The sequence below is a fragment of the Mesoplodon bidens genome (genome assembly GCF_964165515.1).
Source record: "Mesoplodon bidens genome assembly, chromosome: 5".
Lineage (NCBI taxonomy): Eukaryota > Metazoa > Chordata > Mammalia > Artiodactyla > Ziphiidae > Mesoplodon > Mesoplodon bidens.
In genome coordinates, this window is record NC_138161.1 from 110,122,841 (window position 1) to 110,143,950 (window position 21,110).

Below are 21,110 nucleotides of genomic sequence, written 5' to 3' on the forward strand. Positions count from 1 at the left end.
CCCATGTGCCACAACTACTGAGCCTGCGCTCTAGAGCCCACGAGCCACAACTATTGAGCCTGTGCTCTAGAGCCCGCAAGCCACAACTACTGAGTCCGTATGCTGCAACTGCTGAAGACCGTGCGCCTGGAGCCCATGCTCCACAACGAGAGCAGCCACTGCAATAGGAAGCCCGTGCACCGCAACAAAGAGTAGCCCCTGCTCACCACAACTAGAGAGAGCCCGCGCGCTCTAGCCCGCAACGAAGACCCAACACAGCCAAAAATAAAAACAAATAAATTAATTTAGAAAAAAAAGCACAAAACAGCAGCAATTTCTATGATTGAAAACAATGAATACAAAAAAGGCAGCAATAAAGAGCCATGACACACTCAAGACAGCACTAATGGTGCTGGAAAACAAAGCATCCTTCCGAAAATTGCAGGAATTCCAAAAGATCTGCCTGGTAGGAGCTTTGCAACACTGCCAAGTGTTGTGCAGCAGCCAGACTGCTCGGTGGAAACACCCAAACTCCGAGGGGGACTCCAGGACTGTGCGTTTTATGATTATCAAACTTTAGTTAACTCCTAATAACGTGCTTCTTAGGAAGTGGACCTTGAGTGGATGAACAAATGAACCTCTGGCAGTGAATCATTTGCCTAAAGAACCCAAGAAAAAAGTCCGCGTTTGGGTCGGCACATCTCACACAGCTCCTTCCCCACCCCCTGACATCGGCCCCTCAGAGCCCACAGATCACCTGGAGGGACACCTATGATCTGATCTACTGCATGGACAGCAAAGCTCCAGGCAAAGCCTCTTCTCCGCAGACATGGCCCCGGAGGCAAGGCCAGGCTCTGGGGCAGGGCAGAGTCAGCGCGGCAGAGGGGCGGCGAGCTGGGTCCCTAACTCTTGTCATCTGCACTTACAGTTCACAGCCTGGTCCAGGCCAGGGCTGTGAGGCAGAAGTTTCTTCTCTGTCCTGACAACCCTCTCCCTCTGGGTGCCCCAAAGCAAAACCTGGCCTAGAGTTTCGCACATGATGGGCAGAGACCTACCAGCTGATGAGGAAGGGAGGGAGAAAGAGGGAAAGGAAGGTCAGGCACGCCTCCTTCCAGATCTCCCAGTCCTTTGCCAGTTCTTCTGTCACAGAGCTTCATTCAAGGCCAATCGTGCATGCAAGACAACAGGACTGGGCAGGCCCCTAAGGCCCATCTAGTCAAGACATTTCAAAGTGCAAGTTTAACCACGAAACCTTTTGCCCAAATAGAATCCTGCTCCCAAGCCTGATCTACAGGGCGATCAAGATGGACTGCTAGGCGTGAGGTGCGGATGGGAGAGAGAGGCAGGGAAAGGGTAGAACCCCTCTTCCTTCTCTCCCCAGAACTACAGAAGCCCATAGGAGATTCCCATAACCCTGGACTCTTCACTAGCTCAGACTCCTCATTTCTAGGTGGGGAAACTGAGGCCTCAGCAAAGACACACAGGGGTTAGAGGGAGAGCTGGGACCAGCACCCACGTACGTCTGTCTTCTCCCCTGGAATCCAGGAGAGGAGGAGCCACACCTTCCTCCAGCCTGAGATGCCCACGGCACCTGCACAGGGCCTGCCTGGAGAGGTCACACCTGCCCACCTGAGGGGAGAGAAATAACTGCTCGTCACTCAACTCCTCGGTCAGCTCTCATGTGTAACCTCCAGGGCTATGGTGGGGGGGGTCGGGGTGGGGGGGACTTGGGGAGCTGACCGAGCTGCACCTGGTCTCCTCACAGAATCACAAATGCCAGCTCTCCTCCCCGTGCCCTTTAGGTGAGTTTGTCCCCTATCTCCTTCAGACCTGAGCTCACTGAAGCTCCCTGAGCTCTTGGCCTTAGAGCTAGGAGAACATTCAGAGGCCTCTGTGGTGCAGGAACTTGCCCTATGGAGACAACGTCCCAGCCAAAATGGCGGGCTAGATCTTCCTGTGCTATGACAACCTGCCAAAAGGAGCCCAGCCTCATCCTCTGACTCCTGAGTTCCTGCTTCACCAGGAATTCAAACGGCGGTGCTCCCAACTCCTCTCCCACCCCGGGCTGCTGGGCTGGAGCAGCGGGCCTCCACCAAGCGGCCGGGCTGTCCCCTCAGCTGTCGGGTCCCGCCTGGTCTGGGAACCGCAGAAAACTCAACTAGTCACAGTTTGGACAGCTGCTACCCCAAGACCCCAGAACTCCCCTCCTCACCCCTGAAATGCTCAGCTCATGGTTCACTGCAGCCAGAAATGGGGGCTGGGGGCAATACCCAGGGCTCCAGAATCAATCATGGACAATGCGGAGGAAATGAACCCAGAAGTCTGGAACACCCCATGAACAAGGCCCCCACCCCCTTCAAGTCTTCTAGTCCAGGGATAACCTACCAGCACTTCCACACAAGGCCAACCTCCCACAGAGCAGACAATCACATCTCTTCTGCCCTGGAGGGACTGAAGCCCAGAAAATACTTTAATCATGCATCAGCGTTTCAGAAAGAGTCCTACTAAGTCATAATTTGCACCTCTAACATCTATAGATTTGATATTTTAAAGTCAGATAAGTACAGGTTCAAACCAGAAAAAGCAGCATCACAGACTGGGACGGAGGGTTATCTGGTCCAACCTGCCATTTTACAGATAAGCAAACTGAGTCCCAGAGGGGGCTGCGTGTAAGGAGCAGAATCCGAGCTGGAGCCCAGATGCCCCGATCCAGGGACTCCACACTGCACAACTCACACTGTGAACTTGTGAATGGATTCCAGGAGCTGTGCAGCCCAGGGCCCTGCCCTGGAGTCTCTGTGCAGGAAACTCTGCACATAGAGGGCTTGGCTGGCCCCCTTGCCCTCTCCCTCGTGTTGGAGTGGAGCTCTTCTCTCCGATACGGGACACCAGTAGTATTGGAGCCAGGAAAACAGATGCAAAGTCACACCCCAGGGGCTACTGCCCCGCAGCTCAGGTTACCTTTGGGCATGATCTGATGCATGGCCACTGAAAGGAAGAAGATGGAGTCGCTGTAGTAGGTCCCGGAGCCGGCACTGAAGTGCTTCTGCATGGCCTCCACGACGGGGAAGAGCCTGTCCGTCAGCACACCGACATCATGGAAGACAACCTGCAGGAAGGCACGGGAAATGGCGGAAGTGAGTATCCTACCTGGGCACCCGGCACACGCGCCGGCTGAGGAGGGGACAGACCTCTCCAGGACCCACGAGCAGGGGGCCCACGAGCATAGGACTTGGAATCCCTAAGAGCTAACGAAACGGGGAGCAGTGGGGAGTGCACAGAGGCTGGCTACGGGGACGGGGATGCCAAGGGTGAGCATGTGCAGGCGGGCACGTGGGGTGTAGTGGAAGAGGACTAGGAGCCTGGATGGGGAATGGGACCAGCTTCTGAACTACAAACTGGGCCACCCTGGAGGAAGCTCTGTGCCCAGTGACTGGAAACCAGGTTAAAGCACGCTCCACTGCACGCAAGAGGTGCACAATACACGCACCCAGGCCACAGCCCACGTGTTCCTCCTCCTCCTTCTTCAACGCTCACAGACATCTGCTGATGACCTTCCACCTCCCTCTTTCCTGGTGGCTAACAGGATAGGACGAGCCTGCGAAATGGCCGTGAGCTGCTCGGCCACCACCACCCAGACTCCAGGGCCAAGAACCTGCCTGAACAGGGCGCCGACGGTGAAAGGAGGGGCCGTGCGAGACCCCGTCTGGCTAGCCTATGCTCTCAGTGGCCCTGCCCGCAGGAGAAAAGACAGGTGTGGGTGGTGCCCGAGAAGTCCCCAAAGCAGGTAGGCTCCATTCTGTCACTTATCTCTGCCCTTTCCCTCGACTCTGCCCGGGCCAGCCCGCGGTGCCACCCACCCAGCCCACAGTCCCAGAGCCGTCAGTGATCAGACGGTTGGAATAAGCACCTCTGAAGGCCCTGCAGCAGCCAGCTGCCCTGTCTGCTTCTTCCTACTTTAGGTTCTGCTTTTGGCCAGAAATCTGTTTTTGTCTTAACTCACTTAAGTGTTTGCTTTTTATCCTCAGATCCACTTAAATTTCTAAAACACTTAGAAAAGTGTTTTAGAAAAGTGTTTTGAAAACTTAAAAAAGAAATCTTTTAGGGCTTCCCTGGTGGCACAGTGTTTGAGAGTCCGCCTGCCAATGCAGGGGATGTGGGTTCGTGCTCCGGTCTGGGAAGATCCCACATGCCGCGGAGCGGCTGGGCCCGTGAGCCATGGCCGCTGAGCCTGCGCGTCCGGAGCCTGTACTCCGCAGCAGGAGAGGCCACAACAGTGAGAGGCCCGCGTACCACACAAAAAAAAAGAAATCTTTTATATTCTGTTAGTCCTTATCATTCCCTAGCTGGAACTCTAAATTTTTTATCTCTTCATAAAAGTCTTTTTACAACTTCTTGAAATTTCTCTTCTAATACACTATTTTCCTTTATCCTTTTACTGACTGCTTTTTTTCTTTTACTTTGACTTTTCCCTTTTTTGTGACCTCTCAGCCTGGGATGGGGACTCCAGACCTGTTCTGCTGTTTCTCAACACAGGTACCAAACTATGGCTTTGGCCTCGTACACCTCACACGCTTCGCTCACCTGACATCCTGGCTGCACGGGAATCACAAACCCCACAAGCTTTGCCACCTCCTTCCTTGCCCCCCTCCAAGCCAGACTCTGTTGTGCCCCTTGAGTAATTTTCCAAACATACAAATTCATTTCTCTCTCTCCTGGGCTTCAAAACTTCATATGGCTCCTCAGTGCCCTGGGTTACAGTCCAAATGCCCCAGCAAGGCCCTGCACTAGTGGCTCTGGCTACCCCTCAGCTCTCCCTCCCCTGGGGACTGAGCAGAACTGAACCAGGCAGTCCTTACCCTGCCCACCACACCTTAGTGTCCTTTGTCCTTACATGTTGCACCTGCTCTTCGCACTGTCTGGAACTCATTCTCCCAGCCACCAGCTGCCGGGTGAACTCCCATCCAGTCTTCCAGCCTTGCTCAGACACCCACTCCGGCCTCCCCGTGGCCTCCCACAATTCGTCCTGCTGCCCTGCACGCCCTGTGTCATAGGGAGGAAGGCGCCATTTCCTCGTCCGTCTCCTCTGCAGGTCCTGTTTCTGCATCAGCAGGATGGGGCACACCTGGAGGCCAGGGGCTGTGACTGCTCTTTGCCCTGGGCCCAACCCCAAGCCATCAGGACAGGCTCGCTGAACTAAATAAGCTGCATTTTTGCACAAGTTACTAGACCTCTCGGAGACTCAATTTCTTCATGGATAACACAGTAATGATGACACCTCCCTCCCAGGTGGCTGTTAGGACCACCTGCGACAAGCAGGTAAAACACCTAGCCCACACCCTCTTCAGTAAGTGGTGCTGGGAAAACTGGACAGCTACATGTAAAAGGATGAATGAACACTCCCTAACACCATACACAAAAATAAACTCAAAATGGATTAAAGACCTAAACGTAAGACACTATAAAACTATCAAACTCTTAGAGGAAAACATAGGCAGAACACTCTATAACATAAATCACAGCAAGATCCTTTTTGACCCACCTCCTAGGGAAATGGAAATAAAAACAAAAATAAACAAATGGGACCTAATGAAACTTAAAAGCTTTTGCATGGCAAAGGAAACCATAAACAAGACGAAAAGACAAACCTCTGAATGGGAGAAAATATTTGCAAACGAAGCAACTGACAAAGGATTAATCTCCAAAATTTACAAGCGCTCATGCAGCTCAATATCAAAAATACAAACAGTCCAATCCAAAAATGGGCAGAAGACCTAGACAGACATTTCTCCAAAGAAGATATACAGATTTCCAACAAACACATGAAAGAATGCTCAACATCACTACTCATGACAGAAATTCAAATCAAAACTACAGTGAGGTATCACCTCATACCAGTCAGAATGGTCATCATCAAAAACTCTACAAATGGGCTTCCCTGGTGGCGCAGTGGTTGGGAGTCCGCCTGCCGATGCAGGGGATACGGGTTCGTGCCCCAATCTGGGAGGATCCCACATGCCGCGGAGCGGCTGGGCCCATGAGCCATGGCCACTGAGCCTGCGCGTCCGAAGCCTGTGCTCTGCAACGGGAGAGGCCACAACAGTGAGAGGCCCGCGTACCACACACACACAAAAAAAAACCTCTACAAACAATAAATGCTGGAGAGGGTGTGGAGAAAAGGGAACCCTCTTGCACTGTTGGTGGGAATGTAAATTGATAGCGCCACTATGGAGAACAGTATGGAGTTTCTTTAAAAAACTAAAAATAGAACCACCATACAACCCAGCAATCCCATTACTGGGCATATACCCTGAGAAAACCATAATTCAAAAAAAGTCGTACCACAATGTTCATTGTAGTTCTATTTACAATAGCCAGGACATGGAAGCAACCTAAGTGTCCATCGACAGATGAATGGATAAAGAAGATGTGGCACATATATACAATGGAATATTACTCAGCCATAAAAGGAAACGGATTTGAGTTATTTGTAGTGAGGTGGATGGACCTAGAGTCTGTCATACAGAGTGAAGTAAGTCAGAAAGAGAAAAACAAATGCCATATGCTAACACATATATACGGAACCTAATTTTTTAAAAAATGGTCATGAAGAACCTAGGGGCAGAACAGGAATAAAGACGCAGACATAGAGAACAGACTTGAGGACACGGGGAGGGGGAAGGGTAAGCTGGGACAAAGAGAGAGGCATGGACATATATACACTACCAAATGTAAAACAGATAGCTAGTGGGAAGCAGCCGCATAGCACAGGGAGATCAGCTCGGTGCTTTGTGACCACCTAGAGGGGTGGGATAGGGAGGGTGGGAGGGAGACGCAAAAGGGAGGGGATATGGTGATATACGTATATGTATAGCTGATTCTCTTTGTTATAAAGCAGAAACTAACACACCATTGTAAAGCAATTATACTCCAATAAAGATGCTAAAAAAAAAAAAGGAGATAACCATAAAAAAAAAAAAAAAAACCTAGCCCAGGGGTTGCCACGCTGCACTTATTCCTAAGTGTTAGCATCCTGTGCCCACCCTCACCCCCTCCTCAGTCCCCTGAATTCCCTCAGTTCACAGATCAGTCTTCACTCATGAGCCAGCTTTTCCCTCTGAGCCTCATTATACCTCCAACCACTGCTGGAAGCTGGAATTTGACAAGAAGTTGGAAGCTGACAAGAGGGCCTTCAGAAATGGGAGCCTCTGTATTCATTAAAAAGGAAGAGAAATAATGGATATGTACAAACACACACACACACGCATGCACGCACACGCACACACACACACACACACACACTGAGCAGGGCCTGCCACAGCTAAGCTACGAGGGAGAGAGAGAAGCAGCCAGCTTCCTCCCCTACCTGGGCCCCCATCTCACCCCAGAGCTTCACAAGAGACAATTACATCCCATCAGCATTAATAGATTTATGAGGACAAACTGTACTAGGTACGTTGTTCCAAACACTGTGCGGTAGAGCCCGCTCCAATGAATATTTCAGAGAATAGATCTACTTAAAGATAAATTAATATGTTCCATGGAATACACTTTCTGCAGCAAGAAGCAAACCACAGACACTGCAAGTGTGAATCAAAACACCCAGGCCTGCCAGTGTCTAAAACAGGTTTGCAAACTGTGGTCTCCTAAGGGCAGGGATGGAGTCTGGCGCTCTCTGAAGCCCCCAGCCCAGCCAGGGGCTGGTGCCTGGCAGGGGGAAGCGAAGCAAGAGTGATGGAAAGAGAGGAAAAAAAGAAGGAGGGGGGAGAGAACATGGCACCCCTCCCTCTGCTCCTCCTCCTTTTCAAATCCCCCACTTCAGAGGCTGTAGGAAGAAGCACCACATAACCTAGAAACCCAGGACCACAAGGTGACACCCATATTGAAGGCAACTGACCAAAGAGAAGATCCAAGACAACGGTTTACACCCACTGAGTGTATTTTTTTAGGGATGTAGATTTAAAAGCCAAATCATTACTTGTAACTTTTATTAATAAATTTATACATATTTTAAATTAAAAATCCTATCCATTATTATTTCCACCCCCCACCCCGCTTACAAACTGATTTTTTTCAAACGCTTCATGTGCCTCCTCAACATGAATGCCTTCATCAATCCCAGAGTCAAGCTGAGTCATTCAGAGCAGTTTTTCAGAGCACGTCATCCTCAGCATCCATTCAAGATGTTTTGGATACAGCCCCTTATAAATGTTTTTGTGAGCACTTCAAAAGGCTTGCTCTGATCAATATTCCACATTTATAATTATGAGATCAAAATCCCAGAAACAGTGGCTAAATGTGTGTTAAGTTGCTTTGCCTCCTTTTACCTTTAATGAATGCTGTCAAGTAAATCCTAGAAGCGCCCCCATTCAATAATGACTGAAGCTGCTTCAGGCTAAGGTGGTCTCAAGCTGTACTTTGTTGTTCGAAATAAAGCATGTAGTTCAGAGAGTGCCGTGTAAAATAAGAGACTGGAAAGACTCATCTCTCTTGCGAAGGACAGTCTGGGGATGGGCGGAGAGGTGAAGCTTGCCTCACAACCACCACGCACAGCACCTTCTCAACACTTCCTACACGGGAGGCCAGAGCCCCCAGAACGGCAGAGCCTGGTGCCAGGCAGGGGCAGAGGTCTAGGCCCTGGTCTCGTTGGCACAGACAGGCCTAAAGAGCCAGACCACTGCTCCGCTGAACAGCCACTGGGGACATAAGCCATGCCAAGCCGCAGCTGAACGTGGTAGAGAAAACTCATGTAGCACTTGGTGTGCCCACTATCAGGACACACTGAGCTCTTGGAGCCAAGGAGGGGGGCAGTGGGGCCGGCCCTGCACAAAGGGAGACGCCAGGCTTCCAGGAAACGCCAAGGTCTGCCTGAAGAGCAGCGGCTCCTCCAGCGGCAGGCACAGGGCCACGGGGCGGCCACAGCACCTCCCCGTGCTCGGCCGTCCCTGGAGGAGCTGTTGAAGGGCAGAGTGCCAGCGCAGCGCTCTGGAAGCCTGGTCAAATCGCGGGGGCCCACGCACTGCAGGAACAGCAAACAGGCGTCCGCTTCTCCCGAGGGGCTGCCGGGGCACTGGGCAGGAGGGCTGCGGTGCCAACCTCTGGACTCGGCAGGAAAGTGCCGACGGCAACGTCCTCCAGGGGGTTGGCAAAGTCGCCGCCCACAGGGCTATCACCCTGCTCTGTGGGCACCAGTTTTGGGTGGAATCACACCTATGCTGGGCAGTCCAGTCGGGGCTGGAGCGGGCAGTTCTGGGTTCAGATGCGAACTCCACCACTTCATCACCTGGCAACCCTGGTCAAAATACCGAAATTACCTCGTCTACAAAATGGGAGAGAATCATGGCGGTGGTCTCACAGGCTTTGGTGAGGAATGTAGGAGGAGCTCAATAAAGGAGGGTTGACACTATCCCCCCCTTCCTTCCACTATAGCTAGAATGCCTTTCCCATGCAAGAATACCTAGATTTGATAAAAGAATACACTCTGTAATCAACAGCCCAAGATACGATACGGCAATAATCGGAGCTGCCTGGCTCTGCAGCACTCGGCCGGCATGGGGTGTCGGGGGGGTTACCGAGTGGACCCCACCACAGGCTGGTCAGCTCCCACAAGCACATGCCTCCTTTGTGTAATCTGAGTAATCAATTTCAACAAGAGCTGGAGGGGAAATGATTTCCTGGGGAAAAAAATGTGTTTTCTCATTGATGTGCACTATGAACGTGAAGGCATATTTTTACAATGTTAAGAAAAACCTGCTAACAGACTGGCAGTCTTTCCATCCTACAAACATGCCAAAGACATTTATTACACCTCAGGGCCTTTGCACCAGCTGTTCCCTCTGTTCAGAACGCTCTCCCCCAGAATCATCGCATGCCTAGGTCCTTCTAGCTCTTCTGGTGCTGGTTCAAATGTCACCCCCTGAGAGCTTCCCCGACCAAATAAGGAGCTACTCTCCCCACCCCGCCATGCCCCCAACACACAACCAGTCCTGGCTATTCAATTATCAGATTTCTTTTCTCCAGAGCATGTATCACCACCTGACATGTTAATTTTTAAGTATTTAGTCATTTTTTGCTGTCTCTCCCCAGGCCCCAACCAGCCTATGAGGCACCATGAAGCGGGGACCTCGTCTTTCCTGCTCATCGCTATGCACCCGGCTCTTAGCAAACTGCTTCATGCCGAGCAGAAGTTGAGCAACTGCTTGTTGTAGGAAGGAATGAGCAAATGGATGAGCAGAGATAAAGGCATCCAGAGAGGAGGGGTGACAATGACAACCTGCCCCAGGACACAAAGCAGTGGCCCTGCAGGCCTGGAGAACTTGGAAGCTCCTTCCTAACCCCAGGATCTCTCCCGGGCCTGTCACGTGCTTCCCCACTTCCATCCTGGCTCTTCTCCCAAAGGAGAGGAGTTTCTTCCCCATGGGACTTATTCTAAACCATCAGGAATATGGGTCTTCTTTGCACCTTTAGCCTGCTGGTTAGAATGCCAGGCAGGCCTGGGCTGCAATATCTCACTTTGTCAGAAGTAGAGCTGTTGCCCAATACATTCTGTACCCAACCTGCAAGCTGCTTCAGAATAACTATGCCCTAGCTTTTAATTTTACGTCAGAAATGATATCAAAGGTATCTCCTTAAATGAATGAACGTCCTGGACAAAGGAGCTATAGAGAGATGACTGAAAGATGGGTAGAGCAACGGAGAGATATACTGCTTTCTTTTTTTCAAATCACTAGCAAGTCTTAAAAACACTATCAGTTATCAGTGGCTGCATGTTGCCCCCCTCCAATACCTTTAGCTCCCTTTGAAAACAAAGATCTCCCAGGATAAGTGAAAAACACCGTAAATTTGTTAGTTTTAAATGAAAAAACCAAAACTTATTATTGATGAGCAGTTTTCATAAGAAAAAAGTAAAGCCACAGGTTCCCCCCCTCCATGCCACCTGTCCTGCTGTTCATCTTCTGCAAGATGTCCTAGATATAATTCGATTGTGTCAGGCAGAACCACAAGCAGCTGAAGCGGAATAAAGAAGCCATCCCACCTAATTTCCAAAGTAATTTCTAACACCATTCTCATGACCCAGTTTACTAACAGCGCAAAAGCTACCACCCCTCCCGCTACCCTCACTACAGGGCGTCCTTGTCCAGTTCCTTCCCCGCCCCCACGTCCACCTCACACTTACTGCGCCATCAGCAGTGTCTGGATAACCAGGTGTACAGTTAATGTTCTGGGACCCCTACAAGATTCCCAACGTTGCAGCAGAGATGGGCCGCGTTCCAGTTCTCCAAAACCTCGGTATGACCGAGGTAGGATAGGACGAGGAAGAAGCAGAACATAAGACGGGAAGCCCTGGCACCCGTAGAGAAGGCCCCCTGGACGGTGGGTGACTGACAGCAGAACAACCTCACCAGGGCGGGTGTGTCCAGCAAGGCTGTGAGCTCCAGCCGTACTGCCATGAGGGTGGTCTGGACCCGAGGTCCCGCATCTTCAGTGCGTGCAGGCCCTCGCTGGGGCATCTGGTAAAAAGGCAGACTCCTAGGTCCTGACCCCAGACATTGAGTCAGGGTCTGGACTCTTCATTTAAAAGCCACCCCAAGTAATTCTACTGCAGGCGGCCCCTAGGCGATTTGAGAAGGGGGGTGACAGAGGGCCCCACTCGACTCAGTGCCAGTCAGCCTGCCTCAGGGAACTGGATGGGTTCAGCTCTGGATACACATGCAGCATGGCCCTGGGCAACCTCCAGAGTCTGTCCAAAGGAGAAGACCACGGTGGCAAAAGGGTGAGGGGCAGCTGAAGGACCTGTGGGTGTCTGCCCAGGGGCGAGGGTGGGGGGACTTATATAATCTCACACACGTGCCAAGTCGTTCTCTCCAGCCCCGCCCTCTATGCCCGCTCATGCTTCCACCATGTTTCATTTTCTTGCCTGTAATGGAGTCATGATAAATGGCAACGATTAACCCCATCCCCCTTTGAGACGTCAACTGTCTGTTGACTCAGGAGCCCTAACAAGGAATCAAGGAAGAGCAGGCCATCACGTCTGGAGGAGAGGAGGCCCCAGGCTCAGGAACTGGACCCGTGCCCTCTGTGTGTCCAGCTGGCTGCACCAACTTTGCTTCCCCCTTATCCAGGGCTCGTCCACCTCACCTCCAGTGGTGCGACGGTCTTGGGCAAGCAGATAAAGAGATGAAGACCTTGTTTGCACAGCAAGGTATAAACGTTATATATACAAAAACAAGCAAGAAAAAGGTTGGTCTGTCTTGCAGGTGCTCCACTCTTAGACCTTGAAACACCTGGGCCTTCCCAGTGGATTTCCAGGATGACCACCAGGAACTATGGCAAATCACTGGGACGGAGGGTGAGCAAGGATCCAAGAAAAAACAAACACGCCGAGAGGAGTAGGAGAGACAGAGGAATGGGCCCAGACGCCCCTCCAGGGCTGACTACAAATGAACGATAAGGCGACTCCAAAGGAAAAGTGGGGGGGAAAAAAAAAAAAGGTGCGTGCTATCTTTCCGGGGTCTGCACGTGTCCGTGACCAGCTGACAAACAGTGTCATCGGACGGGCCACAAGCCCTTGCTGAGATTCGTGACACGGCTCTGGGGTTCCATGAGCATAAATCTATAATTTCTACAGCACAGTCCATCCAACTCCCACAGCCCCACGGTCGTCCCCACCACCCGCTGTCCCGCCTCCCACTCCCAGGGCCAGTCTCTCAGCACTGAGCAGTCATTCTTAAATGCACCCAGTCGCCCCCTACCTTTTCCAGCACTCACTGAAGAATCTGTTTAGTGATCTCAAATAATCTGTACATAGTGGGTATAAACATTCCTTAATTCACTTCTTTTATAAATTATGAGGTTTGGATTGTTTAGATTTAATACTGAATTTTCCTGACAGTTGGAGTCAGTTTTCTACAGAATAATGTTTTCCACCCCAAAAGAAAAGAAAAGATATGAAAGAGAAAGAAAGTAGGGAAGGGAGAAGAGATGAAAGGAGAGTAGTGACCCTGCAGACTTTATTGTGAAATCTTAGGGTAAGTGTCCCAGCCCGCCCACCCACCAAGGAGTTGGGCTGTCGGGTCTTCTTCACCAGATTCCTTGATTTGTTCTTTTTTGTGTGGTCATCTCCCATGACCTATGACCTCCCAAGGAACACTGCCATTGTACACGAGCGCCATCCAAAAGGATGCACTTAGCCAGCTTCCTGCTTCCACTGGGCAGGTGGGAAGGTGGCCTCAGCCAAGCCTCCCACACTCCCTCCTCGGTCCACACTATCTCCCCCCTCCCTTCCTGGCTCTCTGGGATGGGGACACAGCGGGCGCCCAAGCAGGGGATCTGTGCCCCGCGGAGCACCCTGCCAAGCTCAGACTAGCCAGTCAGGACAGCGTCCATCGTCTTCTGAGGCTGCCTGTTCTAGGTTTCCTGAAACCCCCTCGTCCCATGCCCCCCGAGATGTGGTACACACCTCTGGAGGGGTACAAAAGGGACTTCTAAAGAGGCAAAGAGACCAACCACTTTAATGCTCACAGACTTATTTTGATATGTAAAACACTAGAAAAATTAATTTAAAAAACACTTTAGAACTATGATTTCACAGATATTACCTAAGGAGAGGCTAAGGAAAAAAAAAAGTGAGTCAGTTTAAAATACATATTAAGCAGCTAACGCTGCAGGCAGTTCTAGGATACTGGTAAAAACAGAGAAGGAAACAATCAATGGCCCGATTCTGGGGACACTGCTCATTCCATCGCTTCCTTTTGAGGGTGAGATGATGCGTTTAAAATGCTGAGCGCAGCACGGGCAGCCAGGAGGCGTCCACAGGCTGAGTCCCTGCATTCCCCAAGGTCACACATGCTGACGTCAGGACTGGATCTCCTGACGCCCCGTCTGCAGCCTGTCCACTAAGTCCCCGCCTTCACTTCAAGCTGAGACTGTCTCTCCCCCGGCCACATCCCATTCCCAGCACTGCTCTGGGCCCTGCCACACGAGGTACTGGCACCTGCTCACCGAGGGGCCACAAAGAAACAAAAGGAAACAAGGGTCAGGCAGCAACGTGGACAGCCAGGAGTCCATGTGACCCTCACCAATACCATGCCCTTCATGAAGAAGGTAGCCATGGCCCCCAGAGAGGCGGAGCCACCTGCCCCAGGTGACCTGGTGGATGGTCGAGGCCCAGATCTGAGGCCAGGCCTTTCTGATTCCAGAATGTGAACAACCTCCATGGCCTGCCCTCACGCCACTTTTCTTATTTTATCCCCTCGCCGACGGGCAGAGCCCCGCTGAGTGTGCACACTACAAGCCCAGCCCTGTCAAAGAGGTACACGTCGTTTACAGTCCTCTCGAGGCCACAAGCCCATGTCCGAATAAACTCTTCCCCTGGATGGGCCCAGCATCCCCCCACCTCTCCCCAGACCCCCAGCTTCCACCTGCTCCCCTGGGCTAGGACACTGGCCTCCTAACGGTCTCCACTTCATTCTGTCCAGGGTGACCCTTCTCTGCTCAAAACCCAGAAGCGGCCCCTCCCATTACTCCAACAAAGCCAGAACCCTCACTGGGACCGGCCTGGACCTGCCCTCCTCCCGCTAAGCCTGCCCCCGTCCTACCACGCCCTCCCGTGACTCCCACGGCTGCAGCCCACGGCCCCCCTGCTGCTCCTCACACATGCCAGGCACCTGCCACCCATCCTGCCACCCGAACGCTCTTCCTCAGTAGCTGCCTGGCCAGCACCCTCACTCCTCCAGGCCACTGCTCCAATGCCACCTTCTCAGTGACGGAGCCCCTGCCTGTCCAACTAAAGATCGTGACAGCCCTGCACCCCTCATCCTGCTAACATCCTAACTCACCTCAGAGGACGCGGTACAGTTTACTCATCTCCTTCTCAAGGAACAACAAAAAGATGAAATGAACCCCAGCCCTTTGTGAGCCCTTACTACACCGTGTCCCAGGCAGCAAAGCAGACAAGTATCATTGGCTCATTTACTCCTCTTCCTGCCAGAAGGTGAGCTCCACAAGGGCAGGGGTTTCGGCTATTCCTCTGTTCACTGACACACCCAGTGTGTATCAGTGTCCTGGGACAGTGTGGCCACCTCTCAAGCACACAGTAAATTCTGGTTCTATGGAGGTTTCACACGGCAGCAATGCTGCAGGGGCTCACACGGGCCTTAGAAAGAAAGCAGCACTCCTCTGCCTCTGGCTTCTGTGAGGTCCCCGAGGGTCAGCAGCGACCCCTGCCTTCCCCTCTGTCAGCATTCATCTGCTTTGGCCTTCAGCCCTGGGATCTGAGGCCCTTCCCTCAAGTTGTATGAGAGCACAGACCATTCTACTGAGGGGACAGCCAGGTCACTGGTGAGCGCCAGGCCCCTGCTGGCCTGCAAAGCAGCCGCCCAGCCTCCACCCTGACCTGCCAGCTGCCCACGGCTCAGGCCCAGCAGCTGTGGCTAGGATCGTGGAGACCCCTCTGCTAGCTGCAAAAGCCAAAGTGGGTGAGCAACACGGGCAGAGCCAAGAAGAGGCCATGTGTACAAGTCACTGATTCGACCCCTCATGTCTCAGGGAGGGAAAGTGAGGGCCAGTGAGGGAGGCAGGGCTCTCCCCAGGTTACACGGCCAGTCACGGGGCGAGCCAGCCCCAAAGCCAGGCCCTGCGCCTCCCAGACAAAAGCGCTCCACCTGCAGCTGGAGGCACCCTCCTCTACAGAGGTTCGGGAGACGCTGGGGAAGACTGGGTCAAGTCTCCACGCAGCCAGAGAGCTTGCAGTGGCGCTAAGGAACACGCGAGTCTGCCCTCAAAACTTCCCTCCTTCCCTGTTCCCAAAGTTGTCCTCAAGCTTCCACCTCCTGTCACAAAGGCAGCCGGACTCACACCAGGAAAAGGGAGGCTACGCCAAGTGCTCGACAGAACTCGGGGTGGGCAGGGAGACGGCTGCCCTGGAGAAGAGCTTGGCAGGATCTGGGAAAGATGCACCTGGACCAGGAAAAGCCCTTCCAGATGTGGAGTCTGGAGAAACTCAAGCACATATGCGTATGCAGATGTGCACCCAGATGTTCACTGCAGCAATGACTGTGAAGACAAAAAGTAGGGGCAACCAGCGGGGAAATGGATAAACTGACGTCTCCCCATAATGAAATCCTATATGGCAGTTAAAATGGCCAAACAAGACCTGCCTGTATCAACATGAATACATCTCAAAACCATAATGTCGAGTGAAAAAAGAAATAGCAAGAGGATATAGTATAGAATAGGAGCATTTATATAACTGTTTAAGATATACAAAGCAATATATATTTTTTACGTATGTGTGTGTGCATGAACACATACGTATGTGGTAAAAGTGTAAAAACAAATTCCACAAAGCAGACCACCTCCTTTTGTGTGATAGTGAACACCGCTGAGGCATCAGGGAGAAATAGGGGTGGGCTTTAGCTAGATCTATAATATGTTATTTCTTTAAAAAAACAATCTAAGCAAACAGAGCAAACTGTTAGCCCCTATTTAACTTATATAGTAGGAAAATAGGTATCTTGTTTCTCAATTTTTCTATATTTTGATACTTCATAATTTAACGTATAAGGATAAAATGTTTAAAAAAATTTTTATTGAAGTATAGTTGATTTACAATATTGTGTTAGTTTCAGGTGGACAGCAAAGTGATTCCGTTATATATATGTTTTTTCAGATTATTTTCCATTGTAGGTTATTACAAGCTATTGAATATAGCTCCCTGTGTTATACAGTAAATCCTTGTTGCTTAAGAAAAATTTTTTTAATAAAAGACCACATAAGAGGAGAGAAAGCAAGGCTGTGCCATGTAAATTATCTGGCAAACCCTTTATTATAGAAAGCCAAGAGAGTGAGCTTGAGCAGCATCACTGCTGGGTCCTGACTTTCTAGTATTAATTTGTAGACACAGGACCATTTAGGATTGTAAAGTGTTCCTTGTAAGGAGTCAAGAAAGCGTTCCTGGGAGCAATTCAAAAGAAGTAAGAAAACAAACAAACAAAACACATACAGAGATGTTCTCTGTGGTTTTATTTATGGTGTGAAAAATCAGGAACTTACAGAACTGCTTACAAAAGAAATAGGACAGTAACTTATACTATACCCACACAAACAAAAAGGGCAAGATGAGACAGAAAGATGGGAAGATGTTTACGAGATGCACCACCACGTGTGGGTCCCGTATTAAGTGAAATGAGCAGACAACCCCTTCTCCGGCTACAAAAAAGGTACCCGGCCAGTGGACAAGGCTCGAAGGGAACCTGGACAAATGAAGACGGTACATCCGATCTACAGTTTTATACTCTTGGTAGAAGCCGGGCCCAAAGGGGCCGCTGTCACTGCTCCCGCCTGCCCACCTTTCTCTAAGCCCTTCCTCCTCACACCCCTCCCAAGGTCCAGGACTCTGATTCCTCACAGCTGAAGACTCGTGGGGCAGCAAGAACTCCCTCACATTTTTTCCAGGCCCTAAAAGATCCCCCAAAGATTTCCAGAAATCCATTCCAGATGCTGGGCACGTCACAGAACAGGGCTCCAAGTCAACAGCTCCAGAGACAGCAAGGTCCTACCTCACCTCCCAGAGCCAGGGGCTTGAGACGGAGCTTTCCCCTGAGTAAAGAGAAATGCTTTCAGTTTGCATTTGCCCTCAAAGCGTTACAGCTCTGTGAGAGCCACACGGGTGACTAACTTCAGTTGCTCATGTTTCTGATCAAAGCAAAAGCTGCTCGGGGAGCCAGAAGAACAGAGAAGGAACCGCAGCTGACCCCCAACAGCCCCACTTCCCCTGCAAACACTGGTCTCCACATTCACTGAGCTATCTAACAGGCCAGTCTCCACAGCTGAAGGAAGTCACTAGCCAGGTTGGGTCTTAGGCAGGAACACGTGGAAGAAGTGAGGCTCGCAGACAAGCTCACACCAGGGAGCCCCTTCCACTAGAGACTGCAGGTGACTGGTGCCCCTGAGGCTGGGCAGCATGTAGCTGGGCACCCCATCCATCACCTGCTCCTGGGTGAGTGAGCCACAGCACAGCCAGACCCCGAGTGGGCGGGCGATCAGGGATCTGAGACTTTGGCCAAGACTCAGGCGTCAGCAGTGCCGAATCCCAGGGACCCAGGACCGAAGTCTCACCCTACACGGACCACAGGTTAAAATCACCTTGAAAAACAGACAGTCAGCAGCTAAAATCGCAAGCATCTCGCCCTGCCAACCGCAGGCGCGCAGCTCCATCTCCCTCCAGGGGTATTCCCATATCAAGGTCTCCTCCCCAGGAGCCGTTCTCCCAAGCAAAAAGCCTGCTCCTTCCCCACTGTGAGAGCTGGGGACCATAGGCTGTAATGCTGCTCAGCGGACCCCAGGCCTCAGTCACCCTCTCACTCTTACTCAGCACATACACCAACTGTAATAAAGTGTGCAGACCGGGCCACCTCTGTGCCAAACTTGCTCTTTTTTTTTTTTTTTTTTTTTTTGCAGTACGCGGGCCTCTCACTGTTGTGGCCTCTCCCGTTGCGGAGCACAGGTTCCGGACGCGCAGGCTCAGCGGCCATGGCTCACAGGCCCAGCCACTCCACGGCATGTGGGATCTTCCTGGACCGGGGCACGAACCCGTGTCCCCTGCATCGGCAGGCGGACTCTCAACCACTGCGCCACCAGGGAACCCCCAAACTTGCTCTTTTATAAGACAAACCTGAGCATTCAAGCGGCCGGCTCGCACAGCCCAGGCTGGGGGGTGGCCACCTGCACCAGGATGTGACCTGGGACACAGGGTGAGCAGGTGCAGACCAGCAGGGCAGGGCCATGAGGTGGTATTCTCAGGGTGTACCCAGACAGGGTACTGCCGCTGGGAAGCAGAAGGCACACCTGGACAGCCTTCACTGAGGATGGGGCCACCATGCCTCAGGTCCACAGCAGACCCCTCGTATGTGCTGGGCACAAACAGGTCCTTTAGACACATTGCATCATTTCATTTCATCCCCATGCCAACATCTTGAGGTGGGTGATGGTATTGTGCCCCTTGTGCAGATGAGGAAGGAGATCAGAGAAGGCAAACAACTACCCACCGCCTCCCAGAGGGATGAGGTGGACCTGGAATCTGCCCAGGTCCATCTGTAGCCAACACCATGCTCATTCGAGAAGCTCCTGCCCACCCCTGAGCCAGGCCACACCGAGAGGGACAGAAAGCCAACATGGAGCCCAGCCCCAAGACCTCCCATCTGGCAGCTTCACCATCACTGCAGACAGTGCAGGGGAGAAAAGAGGCATCAGAAGACGGACTCAGGCAACAGGTCTCCAGAGAGCGTGGACTCTCCAGGTAGGGCGAGTGGGATGGTAAATCAGAAAAAGGTACCTGAGAGCCTCCTGCGTCATGTGCATCACCTCACATAATGGGGAGCCCACTCCCCGGCACCCGGAGATCCTTGTGATAGAGCAGGACTGGGTTTGATGGGGTGCAGACCAAGGCAGGACAGCAGCAGGGTCCTTATACCGCCACCCCCCCACACACACACAGGCTCAGCCCCCCTCCAGCCCCGCGTGCGCTGAGCCTTTCAGAAGGCTCCGGGGCCTGCACCTGAGGAGCCCAATCAGCTGGATTCTGGAGCAGCTGCTCAGCGGGCAGGAAGTAAGCAAGGCCATTCGATGTACACAAAACACAGGAGACTGCAGGGCAGTCACAGGTGGGTGAGATCTGAAAATTGTGTCAGGCTAGGGACAAAACCAGAAGACAAACAAGCCCACAGAGACCAGCACAGCCCAGAACTGGCTTCAGAACAAACGCAACGGACAGCAGGCAGGGAGGCAGTGTGGGCAGGAGACCTGGTCCCAGGCCCCTGTCCGCTGACTAGCTGTGTAGCCTTGAGCGAGTCATTTGGCGTCTCTGGGCCCGTTTCCTCACGGGTAACATGAGGGGACAGGGCTACATGGCCTTTCCAGTTTCCCCTGCCAGGCCTGACCTCTTGTACCTGCTGCCATATGAGGGAAGTAGGGCTCCAAACACCACGGTCCTCTAAGATCCCACATCCTCCACAGAGGCTCCCAGCTGGTTCTCAGGGCAGAACTCGGAGAAGAAATGAGAGAGCCACTCTGAGCAGGCTGAAGTTCCCCTGCTCTTCTCACACCACCCGGTGACAAGGGAAAGAGGACACGTGTGTGAGGCCCCAGGGAGCGGCAGGCACCAGGGCACTGTGGGAGCCCTCCTGGGGGAACCCCAGCTCTCCCAGAGTACCCCCTGCTTGGACGGCCTGGAACGAACCACCAAAACAAACAGACATCACAGGCATTAGGGCACAGAGCTTACAAGTCCGCAAGATCGGCTCCCATCCAGGCTCCACCGCTTCAGAGCCCAAGCTCTGAACGTGCTTTGGGCTTAAGATCCTCATCTGGGAAACCTCTTCCGGGGTGGGGGGAAAAATCCCTCCCTCCTCACAGGACTGATCACTCTAAGGTTAATAAGAGAACAAAGGTGGAATCCAGCAGGGGGCCCATCACTTAAATGGCAGCAACTGTGCGATAACAACTCTGATGCTGCGAGACACCTGAGAGAGTCTGGGCGCTTCCACACCCAGCCCCCTAATCCTGAGGTGCAGCCTGGCTTGGGGCAGAGGCCGGGAAATGAACCAACATCTCCCACAGGGGCAAAGCAGAGCCGGCAAGCAGGACTTGGGAGGCTATCCCAGGAAGAGATGAACAATGGCTTCAAGACCCCCCAATCTCCTACCCTCCCACTCTGGAAAAGTCTGGAAAGGACACGTGTTTTCAACTTGCCAAGGCCAGTTTCAGCATGCCAGTAAGAGAGCTATGGAGTATCACTCAGGCTAGAATGTCCCTGCCCATCTTACAGATGAGAAACTGAGGCTCAGAGACACTGAAAGCCTTGCCAGTGGAAGCCAAGGTCAGGGAGAGCCCCAGGACCCAGGATCACAGTACCTGGGCAGGACTCCGAGAGTGAGCGGATGGGCAGGGGCAGGGGCTGGGCTGCTTTCGGGACAGGCTGAAAAGCAGCCCCAGGCACTGCTCACCAGCTGGGGGCTTTGGGCAGATCAGTGGCCACTGCAGCCCCATCTTCCCTATTTGCATAAGGTGAGAGAGAAAAGCCAAGCCCCTCCTACCTCCTCCAGATCCCCATCAGTATCTCTGCATAGTAATAC

The 21,110-nt window shown here is 52.2% G+C and overlaps 1 protein-coding gene across 1 annotated transcript in view; it reads right to left on the minus strand.

Moving 5' to 3' along the window:
• Positions 1–21,110, minus strand: part of XXYLT1 (xyloside xylosyltransferase 1) — a 203,442-nt gene that overhangs the window by 168,091 nt on the left and 14,241 nt on the right. The window contains exon 2 of the mRNA XM_081235934.1: positions 2,941–3,088. Within this exon, the coding sequence (XP_081092060.1) occupies positions 2,941–3,088 (148 nt within the window). The remainder of the gene's footprint in view (positions 1–2,940; positions 3,089–21,110) is intronic.